This window comes from the organism of the source record quoted next, unplaced genomic scaffold (assembly GCF_019419815.1).
Source record: "Pyrus x bretschneideri cultivar Hongxiangsu unplaced genomic scaffold, Pyrus_bretschneideri_v1 Contig128, whole genome shotgun sequence".
NCBI lineage: Eukaryota > Viridiplantae > Streptophyta > Magnoliopsida > Rosales > Rosaceae > Pyrus > Pyrus x bretschneideri.
Window position 1 is genome coordinate 33,868 of NW_025999422.1, and position 22,774 is coordinate 56,641.

The following is a 22,774-nucleotide window of genomic DNA, read 5'->3' on the forward strand; positions in this document are numbered from 1 at the left end:
AAGGAAGCTCTCACTTCGGCTCCTATTATCACACCTCCAGATTGGAGCCTTCCATTCGAGTTAATGTGTGATGCGTCGGACTATGCCATTGGTGCTGTTTTGGGACAGCGAAAGAACAAGCAACCCCACGTTATCTATTATGCTTCTAGGACATTAAATGATGCTCAATTAAATTATTCAACCACTGAGAAAGAATTACTTGCTGTGGTTTTTGCATTAGATAAGTTCCGATCTTACTTACTTGGTACTAAAGTTGTTATTTTTACTGATCATGCAGCTCTCAAATATTTGCTCACGAAAAAGGAGGCCAAGCCTAGATTGATTCGATGGATGTTGCTTCTACAAGAGTTTGACATTGAGATTCGGGATAAGAAAGGCGTGGAGAATGTGGTGGCTGACCACCTAAGTAGAATGGTACATGAGGAAGTAGCGCCAATTTCTGAAACCTTTCCCGATGAGCAATTAATGTCTATCCAGGTAAGTGAGCCTTGGTATGCTGATTTGGTTAATTTTCTGGTGTCCAAGCAAGTTCCTAACACCTTAAGCAAGGCTCAACGTGATAAATTAAAAAAGGATGCACGTTTTTATGTTTGGGATGACCCTTATTTGTGGAAAATATGCCCTAATCAGATTGTGCGTCGTTGTGTTCATGAATCTGAATTTAATTCTATTTTGAGTTTTTGCCATACATATGCATGTGGTGGACACTTTGGCACACAACGCACAGCGTTTAAGGTTCTTGAGAGTGGTTTTTATTGGCCTACATTGTTTAGAGATGCTAGGGCTTTTTGCTTAACATGTGATAGATGTCAAAAGACAGGAAGTATAGGCCAAAGAGACCAAATGCCGCAAACCCCAATCCTTGTTGTTGAAATCTTTGATGTTTGGGGTATTGATTTTATGGGTCCATTCCCTATGTCTTTTGGTTTTACGTACATTTTACTTGCCGTTGATTATGTGTCAAAGTGGGTGGAAGCTAAAGCCACCCGAACTAACGATTCTAGAGTTGTTGCAGACTTTGTAAAATCTAACATTTTCTCTAGATTTGGGATGCCTCGAGTGCTCATAAGCGATGGTGGGACTCATTTTTGCAACCGCACCATTATAGCATTGCTCAAGAAGTACAACGTGATGCATAAGGTTTCCACACCTTATCACCCCCAAACCAGTGGCCAAGCCGAAGTTTCAAATCGAGAAATCAAGCAAATCCTGGAAAAGACCGTTGGGCCGAATAGAAAAGATTGGAGCTTGCGCTTGGAGGATGCACTATGGGCCTATCGAACGGCGTACAAAACGCCCATTGGTATGTCCCCATTTCGGCTAGTCTATGGCAAGCCGTGCCATCTACCCGTAGAGCTTGAGCACAAGGCACATTGGGCGGTCAAGACCTTCAATATGGATGTGGACGCGGCTGGAAACCATAGGAAGCTACAATTGAGCGAGCTTGAAGAGATTAGGCATGAAGCGTATGAGAATGCCCGGATTTACAAGGAGAAGACCAAGGCCGTCCATGACAAGATGATTAGAGGCAAAACCTTCTCAATTGGGCAGAAAGTGTTGTTATTCAATTCTCGTCTTCGATTATTCCCCGGTAAGTTACGTTCAAAGTGGGTTGGCCCTTTTATTGTCACTAATGTTTTCTCTCATGGTGCAGTGCAAATCAAAAGTTCAAGGACGCAGCAAGAATTCAAAGTGAATGGGCATCGATTGAAGCCCTATTACGAGACGTTTGAGGAGCATGTCGTGGAGGAGGTACCCCTCCATGCCGTGGAACCTAGTCAAGCTTAAACGGAGGTACCGTCCGGCTGCAAGACGTAAAAGAAAGCGCTACTGGGGAGGCAACCCAATACAGTGAATAAACCTTGTTCATTGATTTCCGAGTGATTGTAATTCAAAAAAAAAAAAAAAAAAAAAAAAAAAAAAAAAAAAAAAAAAAGAGCTTGTTCATTAATTTTTGAGAAATTACAAATGTATCTAACAAATGGAGCTTCACAAAGGTTGTTTTTGTTTTTGTTTGCGTGAAGACCCACCACGAGGCAAAACTCTAGAAGCAGAAGGCATCGAAGCAGGAGGCATCGAAGCAGGAGGCATCGGAGCAAGAGGCATAGGAGCGGGAGGCATAGGATATTGAGCATTCCAGGCCCCAATACTTGGTGGAACGCTGGATGACCCAGGAAAGAGGTGCCCCTGGAAGAAAGACGCAAGCCGTTGACGGTCACTTTGCATCCGACCTTGAGATTCTTGCATCTCATCAAGCTTCCTCTTCATGCCCGACGAATAGTTATTGGCAAGCACATGCAAAGTTCTATTCTCGTACTTAAGTTGTTTGATCTCTTGTTTCAGGTTCTCCACCTCCGCCATCAAAGATTCAACCTGACGGGAGCGAGCAAGGAGGCGTTGGCCCATGTTGGACACAGAGCCAGTGCACTGAACACTCAGAGCCAGGGATTCTTGAACGGCCAACTCATCGGACCGTCCTGAAAGCAGCTGACTGTCTTTGGGAGTGAGGAGGTTCCGAGCCACTATCGTAGCTGTTGTGGGATCCGTCATCACAGAGTCCTCATCTGTAAGAGGGCCATGGGAAAATAAGAAAGACGGGCACCATACCTTACCCTGATGAGACGCGACCGGATCACTGCTTAGACTCAAATCTAAGCAAAGGTTTGATGGGTTGGATGAGCTAGCCATTGTTCACGAAGCTAAAAGAGAAGAGGTGGACGGAGTAGATTTTCAAAGGGCCGGAGACGAGTTTCAAGAATGGAAAATCTTCAGAGTGTGTGAGTTGACGGTGATCGATAGCTCTATAAAAAACCAAGGCAACGCGTCCACTGATTCAAAAAGCCTTGGCTTTTCAGAAAACGCGTTCAACACGTGGAGGCCATCATCGCAACTACACGTCTTTAGCCGACAAGCGCAAAGTTCGGCGACGCTTTATTTGCTTTTCAGAAAACGCGTGCAGCTTTATCGAAGAGGCGTCTTCAAAAATCGAAGAGTCGTCACTATTCCAAAAAGCCGGATTTGCGGGATCAAAATGTTTGTCGACAACGGTAAAAGCACAGTATCACCACTTGCTATTGAATTCCCTATATATGTCGACCTTCATTTTTTTGGCAAAGACAGAACTGAAGAAAATGCCCAACTATTTCTCACCTCTGAGGGTGCACTCCCAGCAAAGCCTTTCGAGATACTCCATTCTTTCTTCTTCCCTAAAGATGATACCAGATGCCTGGAGTACAGATGATCCAGGAGGAAGCAGCACAACAAATACATGTGCTGATTCATTCACCGCTTCTTCAAAAGCAAAGGTATCTCATATCATCAAGGGCAAAAGCAAAGGTATCTCATATCATGCTCTTTCCCTGTCTTTTCCTTTGTCCTTAATATTACTAGCATGGCAAAGTGAAAGAAGCAATCAGCCGACACTTGGAGTCTATCTGGACTCTATTCCCTGGTTGCTTACCTAGCTTTGCTGAGCTATCCTCTAACCCTCTTCAATACGAATTGGAGAGATTGAACAAAGAAACAGATAAAAGGAGGAAGCTCAGACCTTCGGGGGAGACCAAAGGAAACCTGCTACCCAGTTCAAGAGTAGCACAAAGGAAAATCAACGATGGGAGCAGCGCAGTTCAAGAGTAAGCCTGTGGAATCACAAAGATCCAAGCCTCACTGCAATCACCAAGGAGAAGATGGAACGAACACTCCACAACCAGATTTGCATTTCTAAACTCTTCTTTTTGTTAGATACATTCTGCCATGTTTAGTATGTTTAATTGCTGTTTATATGTTTGTTTGTGTTTAGTGTGGTTTTTAACATTGAGGACAATGTTTGATTTAAGTGTGGGGGAGTTACTAAAGTGTTTTGATGCAAATTCGTAGGGTTTTTTTTTCCACCATAACTTCAAATGTTGTTTCTTGCTGTTTTTAAGTGTGTTTAGTGTGTTTTGACTTAAAAATTCGAAAATCACATAAAAATTTGAAAAACATGTTTTGAAAAGCCTAAAAAGAGTGTTTTGAGTCGTTTTTGTGTCGTAGGTCACCTTCCAACACATTGATAAGGATTTGGTTTCTAATTGCATGACTGTTAAAAAGAGTTAGAAACATGGAGAAAAGTTTGATTTACTCTTGGTATATGCTTGGTTATCGTTATAATGTATGACTTCACATGCAATCATAAAAGAAAAAAATTAGTTATGTAACATGCTTGAAGGAAGGAACTCAAACAAACGCTACAACCCTGAGAAACTTGAGCCTATAACATTCTTTGGAGAGTATAATCTGTGATTTCTTGTTTTCCAAAGTTGTTGCATGATCTCATTATTCTTTGCTTGGTTACTACTTAGAAGGCGTTTCATCATATAGTTCCAAATGCTAGAACTCATGCCCATTTCATTCAAAGCATGTTATTGATTTGCATAACATATATCAAGATGAAGTTGTGTAGTTGCCACCATAGCCAAATAGACTCACTTCCCATATTTCGTATATGTTGTAAGTTTTACCCCCGGTGAGCTTTGTTTAGCCTTTATTCTTTGTCAACCCACTTTATCCTCACCTAACCTAGAATATGACCGTCCTTACCCTTGTTCTTGAAGCATAGTAAGCAATGAATTCCTTTTGATTAAGGTATTGCAGAAACAAAGTGTGGGGGAAAGAGTGTGTATGTGAGTTGATGTGCCATAGGCACGGCCAGAAAAAAAAAAAAAAAAAAAAAAAAAAAAAAGAGTTGAAAAGTATTGTTGGTTGAAGTAAGGGCCCAAAACAATAAATTAGGCCCTAAGAGTTGTTGAATCTCCCCCTTATGTCTAAAAGTTGATTTCTGCATGCCAAGTGAATTCTAAGCCTTAATTTCATTACTTTGCTTGCTATTGTTTAAAGAACTTTTGTTTATCCCTACCTTTCCTTGTGAGCCAATATCCCAAGCCCCGTTACAACCCTTGACTTCTATCTTGAGTGTTGTGCATTTCAATTGTGGAGTTTGAATTTGGTATGAGCATATGGTGTCACTGGTTCTCGCGTCTAAGTAATAGCATTCCATTCATGAGATCATATCTAAACATGCTTATTAACTCCAGAAATTGCGTTCTTTGTGATACATATATGTGAGTGTTCGTTTTCATTTTTACATCAATCTTCTCACATATACTTAGTGTAGGGTGTGTAGTCAGAAAATCTGAGTGAAATTGAGTGCATATCTTGTGAGGAATTGAGCAAATTCTCTAAGGCATGTTACTACATTCAAAATATGGTTTTAAATGCTTAATTGTGAAATAGTATGTGGTGACTCTGATTAAGAATGTACTTAAGTGTGAAGATGACTAAAATCTGTGGGAATGATGATTTTTAACATGTCATGTGCATTGGAAATCCCTAAGATGGTTGTTGGAAGGTTTAGGTTGTGTTTTACGTGTTTAGTGTCGTTTTGTTTATTTGTTTTTATTCTGTTTTGCTCGAGGACTAGCAAAAGTTAAGTGTGGGGGAGTTTGATAGGAGCATATTTAGGCGACTCACTTAGCTTGTTCTCGTACATTTACGTTATGTTTCTTTAGTTATTTTAGTTCTTTATGCTTCTTTTGTGTGTTTTCAGGATTATAAAACGTGTTTGACGAAAGGATGCATTGTGGAGTGTTTTGGGGCCTTTTTGGAGCATTATTGGGCTAAGGATGGATAGCTTATTCTTGGAGCCCAAGTGTTAGATGAAATTGAAGGCCTTGTATGCACTTGAGGACACAAAACAATGGCCCTAACCCAATTACAATCACATTGCCATGGGCTTAACACAAACACCATTCCTTGCCATGCAAGGGGGAGCAATTTGGGTCCATTTCATGCACTTAAACCCTAGCCCAATTACACACCATTGCAGCCAAATCCATTCTTTGTCATGCACATTCACCACCAATTCAACCACATGCACTTATTCCTCCATCATTACACACCATTGCAGCCACATGCACAAAACATCATCCTTGCCGTCCAAACACATGCATTTCCCTTGCCATTTTCAACCATCACACTTCATCATTGCAGCCACCATCCATCCTAGTTGTCAATCACATACTTTCCCATTATATAATTCATCCACATGCATCTTTAACCAACAAACAAATCAGCCATTCACACACCAAAACATCCATGCCGTGCATCCCCTCCACATTTCAGCTTTCCAAATGTAATTTCATCAACACATGCATTCATTATTCATTCACCTTGCATTTCCACCACTCATTCTTCATCATTTCAGCTACCTACATGCATTATTTATTAAACTTTTCATCATTGCATCCAGAAAATGAGCAAGAAAGCTTCCCAAACACATGCACCATCCTTTGCCGTGGGTTCCCTTTGGCCCCCTTTGTGAAATTCCAGCTTTCCACCCATTTTCCTAGTCTTTTATCACATGCATTGCATCCATATGTTCCCTCCACTACTCCTATAAATACCTTGCATTCTTATCATTCAAGCAATTCCTCATTTTTCATACACAAACACACCACAAACACACCATTTCCCAAGCCCTTTACCGTGCATATCCTCCCATTTTCTGTGCAGTTTTTCTCCTCCATTGCAGCCACTATCCAACCACTTCCCATCCCTCCAAAACACTTCATACCATCGCACAACCTATCCTTAAACCTTGTGCTACAACAACGAGGAAGAGAAGAGTGCCTAAACGTTCATACAATTCAAGTTTGAGTTGTTGGAATGTTTAGGTGTTTCTTTGATTTCAAAGTTTCATTTTAATTCTCTTTGTTTTGTGTGTATGGAAGAGAAGAGTGCTTAAACGTTCATACAATTCAAGTTTGAGTTGTTGGAATGTTTAGGTGTTTCTTTGATTTCAAAGTTATGAGGAACTAAACCCCCTTTAGGTAGGGGGTGATTCGAAACTATGTTTATATTTGCAATATGAATTGATTAACTTTCGTTTGAGTTTCATAATTTATCGAAAGACCAACTGAGAATCAATCTTGTATGCAAGTATAACATGTGTGGAGAAGAACCCCTTAGCTAGCCTTCATTCCATTCATTCCATCACAATTTCATATTTACATTCTGCTCAGTTTATTAACTTGTTTTGTTATTTCAATTTTCTTCAAATCAAAACTTTCCCCCCCCCCCTTTACTTTCTTGTTCTTTAGTGCTTAGAATCTGTTTAGTTTGTGTTTTAAAGTATTTTGAATCAAGCCATAATCTTAAATTCGTCCAAAAATTAGTTTTGAGTCTTTTGGTTTGTCTTAATGTTTTAAATTTTAGTTTTGCATTCTTTGAGTCTAGTTTAGTGTTTTATCTTGTTTTTACGTTTTTGAGTCAGTTTCCAAGGTTTTAGCAATCCCTCCTAATCCCCGGTCCAGAACGATCCCTACTTACATCCATACTACAATTGTCAAAAAGAGGGTTTAATTTGTGTGTGTATAAATCTCGCATCAGCCACCGAAAAAAGGAAAATCAGAGGAGCTCACAGAGGAGGGGAAGACTCACAAAGGAGGGGGAACTTTGTTAATCTTTTCTTGTTTTTTGTCCTAATGACTCCTTCATTGTGCCTCATACCTTTTCGGTTCGACAATATCAACTTCTTTTACATGTTATTTGATGAGTCAATTTCATATTATATATTTTACCATATTCTTAGTATGTTTTGGTAATTATTTTGGTAGAATTTTTATACTTTGATTTATATTTAGGATTTCCGACTTCTTCTAGAGCAAAACATGATCAAACGGATGAATTTTGGAGTGATTCAACCCTATTTGTGACAATTGTAGTATATATGCAAGTAGGGATCGTTCTAGACCAGGGATTAACTAGGGATGCTAATCAACATAATTAAGACTCAAAAACACTAAACTAGACTCTATAGACACAAAACTAACTTAAAACACTTAAAACAGCAACAAACACTCAAAAAGACTCAATTCTAGACCTAACAAGTGATTTTGGCGAAAATAAAACTTAACTTGACTCAAAAGACTAAAAGAAAACAGATTTTGACTCAAATAACAAGACTAAATGAAAGGGGGATTGTTTTTGACGAATTTAAAACTTAAAACAGAAGCTTTGTATAAAACACTTTGTAAAAACGAATTTGGGTGAATTAAATGGGTGAAAGGCTAGTTAGAGGGTCCTTCTCCACACATGATATATGCATACACACCAATTTCCAGTTATTATTCCTTTAGACTATGAATGACAATGCCCCAAGTTAGTTGCATCGCACAACTAACCATCAGATTTTCCTTATTCCATTGAATTGAATGAATACGCATTACAACCAAATTATCTTTCTCAAGTTCTTTATATGAAACGCATAATAAAGATACATATCAAAAGTCATTAAGTTTTGTGAAAATCATAAGCATTGACAAGGCATTCATCACTATGAAACGCATGAGACTCATACCAAGGATTTACTTAACACGATTGTAACTAGCAACCTCCACTACTTGTGAATATAAGTGAATAACTATTATGTGAAACTCCCTTATACTCTAGCATCAAATTCATGCATGCAAATTAAGTGTCGACCCTCAACCAACACACATAAACAAGTTTTAATAACTTAGATAATTCAAGGCTTAAGAAACAATAACTGGATGCAATCAATTCATATAAAACATATAATCATGGCTTTGAATTCACCTCTAACTAAAAAGAAATTAGTTCCACATGTTCATCATAATTGAAAACCAAATTAACATAAACATTGAACTAAAACTAAGGATAGAAAGAACCAAGAAATGCTCCACACTCCAATGGCATGCATGGCACTCCCTTGGATGGCAGATTGCACAAGTCTTTTTCTCCTTCCTTCCTTGCTTGCGGCACTAGGGTGATGTGGTGTGAATTTATGGTGTTTGATGGCTGAAAGTATGAATGAATGAATGAGTGAATGGATGGTTTGAATAGTGTGGCATAAGCTTGAATTTATAGGCTAGGTTTTGCACAATTTCTGAAGGAAAAGGATTGCACAATCCTAAGGGAAAAAGGTTAAGGTTTGGTAGAAACCAAAGGGGAATGGGATAGGATATACACAGCAAGGATTTGGGGTTTCTAGAGGGATAGGTGCAGCACCTTTTTGTTGGAAATGTGCCCTAAAACCAATCATATGATGATACTTTATGGACATTTCATATGTTAAACTAATCTAGTTTAATATTAAGGGCAAACATTATTGTTTGAGTCGTCTCATATAAATGTTATATGCTTAAACGATAAGTCCAAGGAATATGTGATTGGAAGAATGCGATCTAAACGTTCCTGATCATAGGATTGTCAATTGGGCATTGACAGTCCGTTAAGATCAGTACGTGCTATGTCTTCTCTCAGGGAGAGTGACTAGTCTCGAGTCATTGGTGTGTGTGACATCAAGACAAGTACGTAGGTGCTCAATAGAGAATGAGTTCACTGAACACGATCAACGAAGAGTTCTCATATTCATGTCACATGAGAACTCATGGTTGGGATAATGCAAATTAGTCTTTTGACCTGAGGCATCACAGTTGTCTTATGGTTAGGTCCTTAATCTTTGATTATGTCAAAGTCACTCCATCATGAGGGTGTCCATGGCATCGTTGGGGTTAAGCCACTTAGCCATGGAGGCAAGTGAATGCGCAACAAGGGATCTCTAACCTTCAAACTGTTTGAGGGAGAATACTCTATGATATGATTTTGAATCTTTGGCCAAAGTATGAATGAGATTTAGGAATGTGTTCCAAATCACGTTCAAAGTAATCATATAAGCACAAGACTCACATTGGATAGTAGACATGAATAAACTATCAATCCAAACAATGTGGTCGAGAGTATTGTATTAGAGAAAGACCGTATTGCATTTGTAATCCTAAAACTGAATAGGTTCACCACCTCTTCTGATTAGCTTGGGTAACCATGACATGTTGCTAGGCGTCAACCATGGTTTGTGGAAGCCCTAAAAGTGTATTATCACTAACGGGAGAATTGAAAGTAAGTTTCAATTCACAATCGATTAGAAAGAGTTTTAATCGCCCACTGCCTCGCTAAAAGGAACCTAATGGATCGTTCACCGAGTAAGGTAGAGTTTGAAGAAACAACGGAGATGAGTAAGAATAATTAAATGGTTTAATTATTTATCTAAGGCTAGGATTAATTAATATGTTAATTAATCAAACGAATAAGTTCGTTAAAGACCTCGGGTTAGTTTTGGGCCGCAAGGCCCAATGGGATTTGAATGTCAAGCCCATTAACTCAAGTTGTATGACAACTTGAATAAACAAAGGGCTTGAAAGCCCAATAAACCTATAGGCCGGCCATGTGTAAAAGAATAGGGCTTTTGGTCCATTAGGTCACTTATTGGAAGGGACTATATAAAGGACTTTATAGCCTAAAATTTACTAAGGGTTATTTTTGGGGAAAGGATGGGAACACAAGCTCTCCTTTCTCTCTAAAATTTCGGCCACCTTGGAGGGATCATCTAGCAATCAAACTCCTCCAAGGTCACTCATTTCTTCTTCATTATGCCTTGGTGATGAATCATTAGAGGTTCTCAATTTTGGGAACTTGGAGAAACCTTTTCATCCATCCAAATCCATGGATCTAAGATGCAAGGAATGAAGGCCCTCTCTTTGGGTGATTAGCCTTTGCTTATGCAAAGAGGAATCTACAAAGGTATTGATTTCTCAACTCACTTTGTTTTGAGTTGAGTCTTGGTTCACCTATCTACTAGGCTTTGAATTTCATGGGTAAATGTTTTGTTTTAAGTGCATACAAGCATGATTCCGCCTTTAATTGTTAATTGCATGCTATTGATGTTGCTTAAATGAACATGTTTTTCACAAATCTTCCTTCACTTTTTAGGAGGAAGATAGGGCTTCTAGAAAGGATGTTTTAGGGCAGATTTCAGGACCTAAATGGACAAGGACTCACGACATAGGTGTAGAAAAGGGATTACAACTCCTAAACCTCCAAGGAATGGCCTATATGCGGCACACAAAGGGATTAGGCTTCTAGAATCTGAATTATGTGTTTAAATGTATAACTAATCCCTTCTAAATAGCTAGAATTAAGGCACAAACTGATTTGGATAAGATAAGATAGGAAAATGCTAGATTTAGGAAAGGATAAGGTTGGTTAGGATAGGATAAGATAAGGTTGGATAATGTTCCTTATTTCTTGCTCTTTCCTTATCTTCTTTGTATTTGAACTTCTTTCTCCAGATTTGTAGCATTTCCTAGCCCTTCTTCACTTCAATTTCGTCCATCCATTTTGCTCCATAGTTAAGCTATCCAATCCATGCCCAAAACTGCTCCAAATGGCTCCAAAATGCACTTTCTTACTCCTTTTGCCATTAGGACATACAAACATTCGAAAATAGCTTAAAAGACTATAATAAGTAGTAATTAATTATCTAAATGCAAGGAAACAACATACCTAAGTAGCATAAATATGCTCCTATCATGCAAGTTCACTTAGGATGAATACCACGTCTTAAGGGTTGCACGGTTTTTCAAAAGGTTTCACAAAAATTTATTGAGTCATGCATGTTTAGATTTGATCTGAATACCACAGATGGATTGCATGTTTGATATACGCTTTATGCTGGGGGTCCAAGTAGGCATATATTAGGAAAACCTAACCTTCGAAATATGCATGTATAAGTCATAAGTATTTGATAGAACTATATAGGGTTGTTATGGTGACGGCGCTAGTGCTTTCTTTAATTTGATTTCTACAAAACTGTTTCCTTTTTCTTCATCTTTAATATTGCATATTAGTTTCTTTTATTAATTAAATTCGTTTTATTAAATTAGGTCATAAAAATTAATCATCTCAACTTTTTGCTTTACAATAATTAGTTGGAATTTGATTTGCTTCGATTTATTAAATAATCCCTGTGGAGAACGACTTTGTGAGAACCATTTATACTACAATATCCTTGTCACTCTAGCAAGTAATATAGGAGTTTTTAACCCATTTGCAGTTGTGATAAAATCCCTATCATTATTCTAATCTTTGTCTCTAACCAAGTCATCACACTTATTGCATTTGCCAAAACCTTGAAGAAGGCTTGGGACAAGCTGAGCTCTATGCCAACAAGGTTGTGCTTGTGTTCTAGCCCTTAAAGAGCACATCACGCTCATGTGGCGTGACACACAGTCTGTGACTGAATTTTTACAGGTTGTCAAAGTCATCATAGATGAGCTTGCTCTCATTGATGTTTCTTTCTATGATGATAATGTTGTTCTTCACATCTTCAGTGGTGTTGGCACTAAATTCAAGGAAACTATGTTATTGTTCATGCTCATGATTGCTCATTCTCATTCGAGAACCTTTATGACAAACTAGTTAAACTTGAGGCCCTTATCAAACTAGATTACACCTCCATTGTGACTGCTCATGTTGCTCAGAATTCTCTCTCCTCCACTCATGGCTTCTGCATTCCACAAACCTCTAACTAGCAGTTCCACCACTACAACAACAATTATCACAGTGGTACTCTTTCCACCATTCAACACCATGACTCTTCTGGTTCACGACTAACTTTAACAATCATAACACTAATCGGCGTTCTAGAACATGCTATCGTGTGGTATTTGTCAATGGTGTGGTACTCAAGTGCACAGTGGGAAATGTTGCCCCTCATCTTTTTGGCTATCCCAACCAGCCAATAACTCACCATACTATAACTTATTCGTTAAAAACTCTCACTTGGCTACTAGATTCGAGTGCCTCTCATCATGTCACTTATAATCCTTGCAATCTCTCATCTTTCACTTCTTATGATGGCCTAGATGAGATTATTATTGGTAATGGTACAGGTTTGCGCATGCACACGTTGGCTCCATATCACTCCCCTCTTCCCTCACCCCATTTCATTTAAATGATGTTTTGTGTTCCATCCGTTAACCGTTATTTAATTTCAAAGCTTAGTTTAATAAGCAAAACTATTAAGGGCAACATTGTAGATTCATCCTCTAGAGATAATACTTGGAGGTTAATGAAACTATTAGTTTGTTATGATAAGATTTCCTTTAGTTAGAAAGTTGCTATTGTACAACTGGCTTTTATGGCTTGTGCATATACCAAAAGTGTAACTTTATTTTATTTGTGACATGAAAATACATTTTCCTAATATGGTATCACCCACCTAAGTCTCACGACCTCTCTCTTCAATCCAAGTTATCCCGCTTCTCTTTACGTGCTACTCAATCCTTCGATTCTCTTAGATAGATCGATTATCTCTTCGATCTTGATCGCTTCTTTGCTTTCTCAAGTCTTCATCTCTGGCTATGGTGACATCTACTTCTTTTTCATCGGAATCAGCTTCTCAGGTTCTTCCTCCGACTGTACCCTCAAACCCTAGTTTTTCGATTTCTGCCCCCATTACAATTCAGAACATCAGATCTATGGTTCCAATTACGCTCACCACTACCAATTACCTAGCATGGAGTGCTCTCTTCGTTCCAATTTTTTGTCGATATAATCTTACCAGTCTGATTGATGGATCCTCACCAGCACTGCCTCAATTTCTTACTAATTCTTCTGGCAATTGCAATCTGAATCCGATATATGTTGCTCGGTTTGAGAATGATCAAAACATTCTATCTGCATCAACTCAACTCTTTCTAAATCCTTAATTTCATATATTGTTGAAGTAAGCTCAACTCGAGAACTTTGGGCTAAATTGGAATCATATCTTGCAGCCACTTCACAATCTCATATCCACGAACTTTGATCTCTTCTTCGCAGTCTAACCAAAGGTGATCTAACTGCTGCTCAATATCTTCAACACATTGAGGAAATAGCTGATGCTCTTGCTAATGTTGGAGCTCCAGTCAAAGATTCTGAATTGATCTTAGTTACTCTCCACAAATTACTTCTAGACTTTCATCCTTTTGTGGATGCAATTCAATTTTGTCTCAGTTCCATGACAATTGATGAGTTACATGATCTACTACTTAACAAAGAGATACAATTGAATAATTGGAAGAAAATTGCACTTGTATATCATCATTTCTGGCATACAACACCTCCACTAGCATTGGGCCCACGAGTGTTGGGTTGCTCCAATTGCTGCAGCTGCTTAGGCCTATTGAATGTGGGTTGCCTTGCGTTGGGCTGGCTGCCTTATGGCGTGGGCATGGGCCTACTGCTGTAAGGTGGCCTGCTCACCTTAGGTAGTGGGCTCACCATGGTTGCTACCGTGGTGGCTGCCACGATGGTGCCCCGTAGGGGTGGTGCTACTCCACTCGTCGTCGTGCTGAGCCTCGTGGATCGTCGTGATAGGGTTACGCCATGATCTCCATCACTTGGTCCAAACCCTTGAATGTAGAAAGTTCTATTCATCGTGGTTTCCGAATTTCTAGTCATTGTACTTTTCTTTTACGTTTATTCAAAGAATTTTAGAAAAAGAAAATTCTAGGAATAACAATATACGAAAAATCTACAAATGAACGAGAAATCAGAAACTTTGAATGCGAGAGTCTTCTTCAAGCGTGTGAATTAAGTCTCTCAATGAAAGCACCAATTTATGGATGCAAATTTATGCCGCCTTCTCTTTTGATGAAAATGCACCTGCAAAATAATAACACCTAAGATTAAGGCCAAAAGCCTCACGTGCCCACAATGAATGGAGGGCTTTGGCCGAAGAATCTTTGATGCCAAAGTTAGAATTTGAAAGAGAATGTGTTTCGGAATTTATGGGTAGAGAATGGCTTAGCATTTTAGTGGGAGAATATGGCTATTTATAACTGAGTGGCCAGCCCTATTTGGAGAATAGGGACCGGCCATATATGGTGGATTTATGAGTATAATTGCAAGATATCTTGCAATTAACTTGGCAATTAATCCTAATTTGAATAGGAAAATTGGGAGTTACCTTTTGAGTGAAGATTTGATGAGGAATGATGAAAGGGATTTGAATAAATACCATTTTCATCACCTTTAACTCTTCCTTGATTGAGCTGTTATTGTCCGTTACAAGCGCATGGGAATCCCGGTGTGTTTCGAAAGTAATTTCGTCATTTTCACCCAAAAGTCCACGTGTCACCTCCATAATTTCCTTGATTATTTTTTTCTCTATGATAAGATTTCCTTTAGTTAGAAAGTTGTTATTGTACAATTGGCTTTTATAGCTTGTATATATACCCAAAGTGTAACTTTATTTCATTTGTGAAATGAAAATACATTTTCCTAATAAAAACAATACTTCCACACAATTTTTTCATGGTTTCTTTCTTATCAAGGATCTAAACAGTAGGGTGGTGCTCTTTTGAGGCACGAATAAAGGTGATACATATGAATGGTCCCCCTCGATGCCCATGTCTCAGCCTCCACCGCAAGCTTTGGTGGGTATGGTGGACTCTTCCAACCTATGGTGTCGTTGGCTTGGTCACCCAACCCATCGGACATCCTTCTGTTTGTACTTTTTGTCATGCAATAAAAGTCATAAGCTCCCTTTTCGAATTTCTTCTCTTGGTATAGTAAGCGTCTTCTTGAATTCTTTTATAGTGATGTTTGGGGTCCTGCCCATAATCGTTTATTGATAGTTTTTCCTATTATGTTATCTTTGTTGATCACTATACACTTGGCTTTTTCATTAAACGTAAATCTTATGTCTTCTCTATTATCACAACCTTTAAGGCTCTTGTGGATCATTACTCATCTCACCACCCCACCACATACTCCTAAACATGCTGGTGCAAAACATTGCCCCGACATGTTGTTGAAATCGGGTAACTCTTCTTCATCATGCCCCTTTACCCCTCAATTATTGGTCATATGCATGCAATGCTTATTTATAATCTTATTAATAGGATGCCCACACCTATTCTTCATAACATATATCCATACACAGCTCTCTTTGGTGATAACCCTAACTATGCTAAACTTTACGCCTTTGGTTGTCTATGTTTCCCTTGGTTACAACCCTACAATTCCAACAAACATCTTTCTCAGTCCCATCCTTGCCTTTTTCTTAGTTACTCTTCCACTCATAGTTCTTATTAATGTTTATTTCTCTATCTTTCCTCTAATTATATATTTGTCTCTGGTCTTGTTAAGTTTGACGAAACCACCTTCCTTCTTACTGCTCCTCATGTCTCTCCCTCTAGTTCACCCATATGGTCCACCTTTATAACTATTGTTAATACCATTCCTTTCAAAGCCATCATTTTGCAGGCGCTTCCCACTTCGCAACCGGCTTTCGCCTCCCTAGATGTCACCACTCATGCTTCATATGTGGCTCGGAGTCGCATCCTTCGTCTTATTCACCACATCCAACCCATTCTCTTCAGAACCAATCCATTAAACCTGGCTAGCCCTTCCTCATGCCACATTTAGCATTGGTCACAATCCTAGTCAACTTACCAAGACTCGCCTTACCTCTCCACAAATGAAGGGAAATATGGAGATTTTTATGGGATTTCTAGTGACTAACATGCATATACAATTCAAAATTTGTAAACGTAAGCAACAAAAGCATAATAATCAAAGCTAAAGTCATGCAAATCCCCTTCAACAAGCATACGTTCATAGTTGATGCATCAAAGAATCATAGTCAAAACCAAGGTGAAGGATTTGTGTGTTATACCTTTGGATCTTGACTTGAGTCCAATAAGTGACCACCTCCAAGACCTATCATTTTGGAACTCCTTGAGCCTAGCCCACCTCTTTGCTTCATCCACTTGAAGATTTGGAACTTCTTTGATTCTTCTTAAGCCTCCAACGTTGAGGACTTCTAAAGATCAACACTCGCTAGTGTAATGAAATGGATGACAGAATGGCCAAAGAGAGAAGAGAAAGCTAGCACCCTTCTCCTTATGGTGGTCGATTTTGGTGAGAGGAAAGAAAGTTGTTTTGTTTCTTTTGAAGCAAGATGCTCACACAAAAACCCTAATGAAACTTTTTCACTAAACACCCTTTTTAAAGGAAAGCGAAGTTTCATCACTTCAATGATTAATTTAGACTTTCAAATTAATTATGTCACTTAATTAATCTAATTAATTAATTCCATCATCCTTTTGTTATCTCATGACAAAAGTGTCGGTGTACAATAACTTTAGGTTCTAATTAGCGAGGCGGTGAGGTGATTGGTATCAATCCAATTGATTAGTACTTATACAATCACTTAGTAAATTAAAACTTACTTTTAATTCTCTTTCTACTTTGATGTCTACTTATCTAATCTTCTAGAAGGACCCACAAGCCAGGAGTGTCATCTGATATATCATGGTTATCCAAGTTAATGTAGAATTTGGTCGAAGGACTTATTCAGTTGGAATTACAATGTAATTCAATCCTTCTCTAATTCAATGCTCTCAATCGCATTACCAGGGTATGGATACTTTATGTCAAACCCCTAATGTGATTATACCATCTTATATGACTCCATTGGGTTATATAGGAATGTCTTCCTACATTAAGCTCAATACTTCAGCTGAAGATTCCCAAATTATATCTTAGAATGAAAATCCTCTTATATTGAGGATTAGAGATTCCTTATTGAACATTTACATGCTTATGAGAATGAATCGTTGACCCCCAAGAATGCATAGAACACATCCAAGATGAGATGTGGTCACGTCTCATTGTCAAATGATCAACAACGTATCCCCAAGATAACTATGATGTCTTAGGTTAAAGGACTACTTACATTATTTGAACTAGTAGAGTTACTTGCTTGACATTTGAGTAGCAAGTGCTCTCTTTTGATTGCATTCAGTGGACTAATTCCCTTAACAAGCACCTACATACTAGTCATAGTGTCCCTCCGCGAATGGCTTGAGAGTTTCCATCCTTCCTATTGAAGCAGACATCGTACGTACTAATCTATCTAGATTGTCAGCGTCCCTCTGACAATCCTATGACTAGGAACCTTTTGGACATTTTGGTTATGTAAAGAAGGTCTATGTAGTCTAACATCTTTAGATTACTTCTTCCATCAATTCATCCATGGATTCATTATTTGGACGTATATCGTTTATTGAGATAGTCTTAAGGAGTGACTTTGCTTATTTGTTATATTAGACTTAACTATCCATTCAGGCATTATCCTAAAAGGTTTGTTCTTAAGATTGACTTTTAGGACATATCTCCAACAATCTCCCACTTGCACTAAAGTCAATCACTTGTGCATCTCATAGATGCTAATCGAGTGAACTTGAGCTTGTCAGTTAACTAGGTTATGTATTAATCCTTTTAGCTTAGAAAAAGTTTTACTATTAAATGTTTCAAAACATATAATGTTGTCTCTTCCTTGTGTTTAAATACTTAGACGAGACATTGACTCCATGGCTTGAGCTATCACCCCATTACATCACCTTGTCCTACTAACGACTTATGATTTGGATTCAATCATTGGTTCAGGATGAACTTTGTATATTCGAAACACCTTTTGAAGTAGTTTCCAAAACCTTAAAATATCGATATATGTTTCATTTGTATACTTTATACAAACTTTGCTTCAACCTTGAGACCATTGTAGTATCATACTTACAATACATTCCTATGATTATTACTTCATCAGGATTATAATCACTTGGGTTTATTACCTAAATAAATTCACACTTCTAGAGTCTCACTCTGACATTCCTTTCTCAAAAGCTATACTCAATCGGTTGTCCTAGTTCTGATTCTGGGCTTTAGTAATACGCCAAAGAGATATCCATGAGGGTCATTCACTTTTGGATAACACATCACAAGTTCATACATGTGTACTATTGTTATTTTGTGACATATTCTTTATAAGGATCATGAAAGTAGTTTTCTATCATATATGGAAATGCTTTCACAAATCTTCAACACTTGAGGTTTGTTACCTTATATAACATACTTGATATAGCCTAACTGTATCACTAAGTCTATCTCAATTGACTTCATTTATGTCAAGTCTAATTTTAAGTCTATACTTTGAAAATTGACTATGTCACCTTTTGCCATTTTGAGTAACAATTGTATTCACTAAGTCTATCAAATACACTTCATTTTAAAATTTTGTTTCTCAAAAATTTGACATTACTCCCGCTGACCTTGTTGTAACTAAGTATTCATTCGAAACTTTAAGAAAAACATAACATTTAGATTTTCTTGATTTAAATGCATATCGGTCCCATTAACTTATCTTTGATCGATCGACAATCTTTAAGATCCATTAGCTTATTGTTGATGACTCAACAGTTTTGGACAATCAACAATTCTAGATAACATAATTTATTTAAACGAACATACACAAAAGAATTCCTTCTTAAACAATCCATTAGCATTGGATTAAATTTAGATTTACATCCAATACTAAAAGTGTGACTTGTTTTATCAAGTCCTTTCATTTAAAACATATTTAAACGAACAAACATGGCAAAGGATTCTCCAACAATCAAGTCGATAAAGACTCTTTGCATTCAAGCAGTGGACTAGTGATGAGAGATATGTGATATTGAATCCAAGATACTGTCTTAATTGGGATGCAATCTGGAGTTGATTACTTGATTACTAGAGGGACAAGTAGGTCATCCTCGATGGGGCGGACCCCACCCACTGATCCAAGGATATTGGAATGCCTTGTCTGATATTATGGCCCGATGAGTGAGGTCCGAAACCTTGATCCGCTCCGAGCCACTCACTTCGGAGATTAGTAGATTACTGGCCATTTCGGGCACTCCTAGTGCCACATGGCGGAGGCCCAAAAATCATGGTCCCACATGCTAGTCAGAAACTTATTTTTTGTTTTTTATAGTTTACCCCATTATCATACTTTCTATCTCATTTACACCCTAGAGGTCCTCAATGATCGCTAGTTTTCTAGCGCTCCCGTTCAAATTTTCGATCGAGCTAGGGACAAAAGTTAATCTCCGCAACCTTCTTTACATAGGTAATTATTTTACTTGGCGTTCATTAACAATTGAGCATCCAAATTTCGAATTAGGGACCAGAAGATAAAGGAAATTTTTCAGGTATTGAAAGAACTAAAAAGGTTCATATGAGGGTTTTTAACTTCTTCCTATAGTTTTTTCCATACCGAAATTTGAAAAGGAAAATAGACAATATGGAGACTACCAGTACACTTGCAACATTTCTTTTGTTTCAAAATTTGTTTAGACTTCTCCACCAAAGGTTGTTGGAAAATTCTGCAGTGGTTCGTTTGGGGTCAAGTTTTTCGGTCTAGTTGTGTCATTGTCGATGCCTAATTATGATGTACGAAAGCCACAGCATCCGCAAGAGGTTAAAGGAGCCAAATCTAATGAGAAGAGGAGGAACGAGACGATCCCAAGTCAGAAATTAATTTAAGGAGAGGATCATCGCACGACAAAAACCCGCAAAAAATGGAGAAATGGAATCAACAGGAGTAAGGGAGTAAAACATAATGAAGAAAGAGGCGCAAGGCCTTACGGAAGACTTGCCAACGTCGTGGATCAAAGGGCCGAAGCCTTCCATCGTTAAGCTTTCCTCGAATGTAAACACGGATCAATCAAAACCCGGTCCAGAAAAAGAAGTCTACTATTAGCGTTTATGGCAGAAAGCCTTTGCAAATACTTACATGTGATGTTTTTGACTTGCCAGGATCCTTCCAAAGCGAGCAGAAACAGAGCCAGCAACGTCAGGAAAACAAAAATTGGATAGAAACACAGCCAGCAGTACCAGAAAAACAAAAAATACATATAATAACATAAGTCGATCGTCCATCCAATTCACTAAAGCTTTTCGTGATTGCTCTGAGGTGGAAGAGTTCTGTGATTCTGCACAAAACTTTTCCTTTCTCTTTCTCAAATGGATTCTTCGGTTTGCAGTACCTTGGAAAGGAACTGCTTGCGACAAAGTGGCTTGCATATGTTGTTGAGATTGATGTTCAGCATCTGAGTTGTTGGCAACAACTGGCATCATATGAGCAGCAGGCACGGAAGATTCATCTAGTTTGATTATATCATCGTTCAGTATCTCCGCATACAAGTCTTCATCATAAGAACCCTGCAATTGTAATTAACAATGATCATGATTCATGAGCTGGACCCCCAATGGACAACCATATGGAAATAGAGTTCAAAACCACCATCAGTTATGCATGGATTCTTGGACCCCGTGATAATTTCTCAAAGAATAAGTGTGGTAAATAACAGAACGACAAAGTATTGTTCAGAACCCTAAGACGACTGAGCACTTCTTAGTATAAGGACATTTGATTAATCACTAATTATAAAACGACTGAACTCTTCTTGCAGGCGGTCACTGGTCACCGCCATCCTTTAGATCCCTTCCCATAACCGCTAAATAATAATTTCATGTCAGTTCAGGGATTAGAAGAGACTAATTTAGCGGTTTCACGGATTAGAAGACACTAATTTAGCGGCTTTGGTACTGTCATAACTACCTGAAACACAACTCCCTCTGGAACAACCATCTGACACAAAACCAGCCGTTGGCTGTATTTATTAGTATGGGACCATTGGCAAGCTCATTAAATTTATGAATGCACTAAAAAGTTGCACGACCAGATAAAGGAACATGAAACTCGCTATATGGTGTTTAATTTATATTTTTTTTTCCTTTTCTTACTGAATGATACTCTCCGTATGTTAGCTTGTAAACTTGCAGGTGGTGCTGCTGAGTTAATCTCAACGACAATGACAGAAAAATTAATAGAAAGAAAGAAGGATAAGATTAAACAAACCCACCTTCTGGTGCCCATTAGAGTCTGTCTGCATAGCATCTGTTACTGGTTTTGGGTAGGAGTCGGATGCAGAATCAATTTGCTCAATAGAATGAGAATCATGACTGCTAGTAGACTTCTTCGAATTGCATTCAACTGCCTTATCCCCTTGGTCATTACCAATTTCAGAGACGGCATTTCCATCATTTTGCATAGTTGATAAAGGAGTTCGACTTGAACAACCTTGGTTTGTGGTGTCATTCAAACAAAACTCACTGTTCTTCCGGAGGCGGCAAACAACCATAGAATCCTGCAGATAGAAGCAGGCAGAACATGTAAGCAAAAAAGAAATCAGAATGTGCATATATATGGAATGCACAAGTGAATGTGAAGATGTAATCAGAAACTATTTTCAATATAACTAAAATATGCAGCAAGTAAATAATCTTGAACCAATTCCAGATGACCAAGCAGGTTGAGTCGGATGTCTGTGGCTAAATATTCACTTCCGATAACATTCACTTTAAAGTAACAAACTAGATGGGATATGAAGCTTCTAATAAAGTATTACTTAGGAGAAGGCAATTATATGGGAAGACAGAGTGAGGAAACGGCAATTAATTTAATCTTCCATTTCCCAGAAGAATATACATATGTCACCTGGGGTTTATCATTTATGCAGTACTCGTGCATAATCCATTCTGTCCTTTCCCCTTTTGGTGCACGACCTATGTGGAACACAAGTGTCCTCTTTGTACCAATAATGTTAGAACTTGACTTTACGTTACGTTCCTTTCCTGTGGCCTTCCAATAACCGAATTCTGTTGCCCTTCTACTTTGTGATCCATTTGGGTACTTTCTTCCTCGTGGAGAAAAGAAGAACCACTCATTTTCCGATTGAATGACAGATTTAGCTAGTAACAGATAAACACTGTCAAACCCAGCAAAAAATTATTTGTTTGAAAATCTCTCATGTTGGTAACACTTGCATTCGTACACCCCAAGCCAATTTTCACCTATCAAACACACTTCTTTGCCCTAATGCATCCACAAATGTTATTTCCATTCATAGATTTACCAATGATAACAATTGTTCTCTAACTTTATACCCTAACTCCTATCGTGTTCAGGATCTTCACATGGGCAATATGCTTTTCCACGGCT

At 38.3% G+C, this 22,774-nt stretch overlaps 1 protein-coding gene across 1 annotated transcript; it reads right to left on the reverse strand.

The window, feature by feature from the left end:
• Positions 1-20,448: 20,448 nt before the first annotated feature.
• LOC103932954 lies at positions 20,449-22,774 on the reverse strand. Its single transcript, XM_018643907.2, has 3 exons — positions 22,271-22,774; positions 21,636-21,920; positions 20,449-20,931 (listed from the first exon to the last, which is right to left on the reverse strand). The coding sequence occupies exons 1-3, from the start codon at positions 22,301-22,303 to the stop codon at positions 20,500-20,502; spliced, it is 750 nt and encodes a 249-aa protein (XP_018499423.2). The 5' UTR covers positions 22,304-22,774; the 3' UTR covers positions 20,449-20,499.

Excerpts from the sequence above, each read along its gene's own strand:
- LOC103932954 (XM_018643907.2), bottom strand. The coding sequence starts at position 22,303 with ATGCACGAGTACTGCATAAATGATAAACCCCAG. Across the intron at positions 21,921-22,270 it reads GCATAAATGATAAACCCCAG|GATTCTATGGTTGTTTGCCG; the intron begins GTGACATATGTA and ends TTCTATCTGCAG. Across the intron at positions 20,932-21,635 it reads ACTCTAATGGGCACCAGAAG|GGTTCTTATGATGAAGACTT; the intron begins GTGGGTTTGTTT and ends TTACAATTGCAG.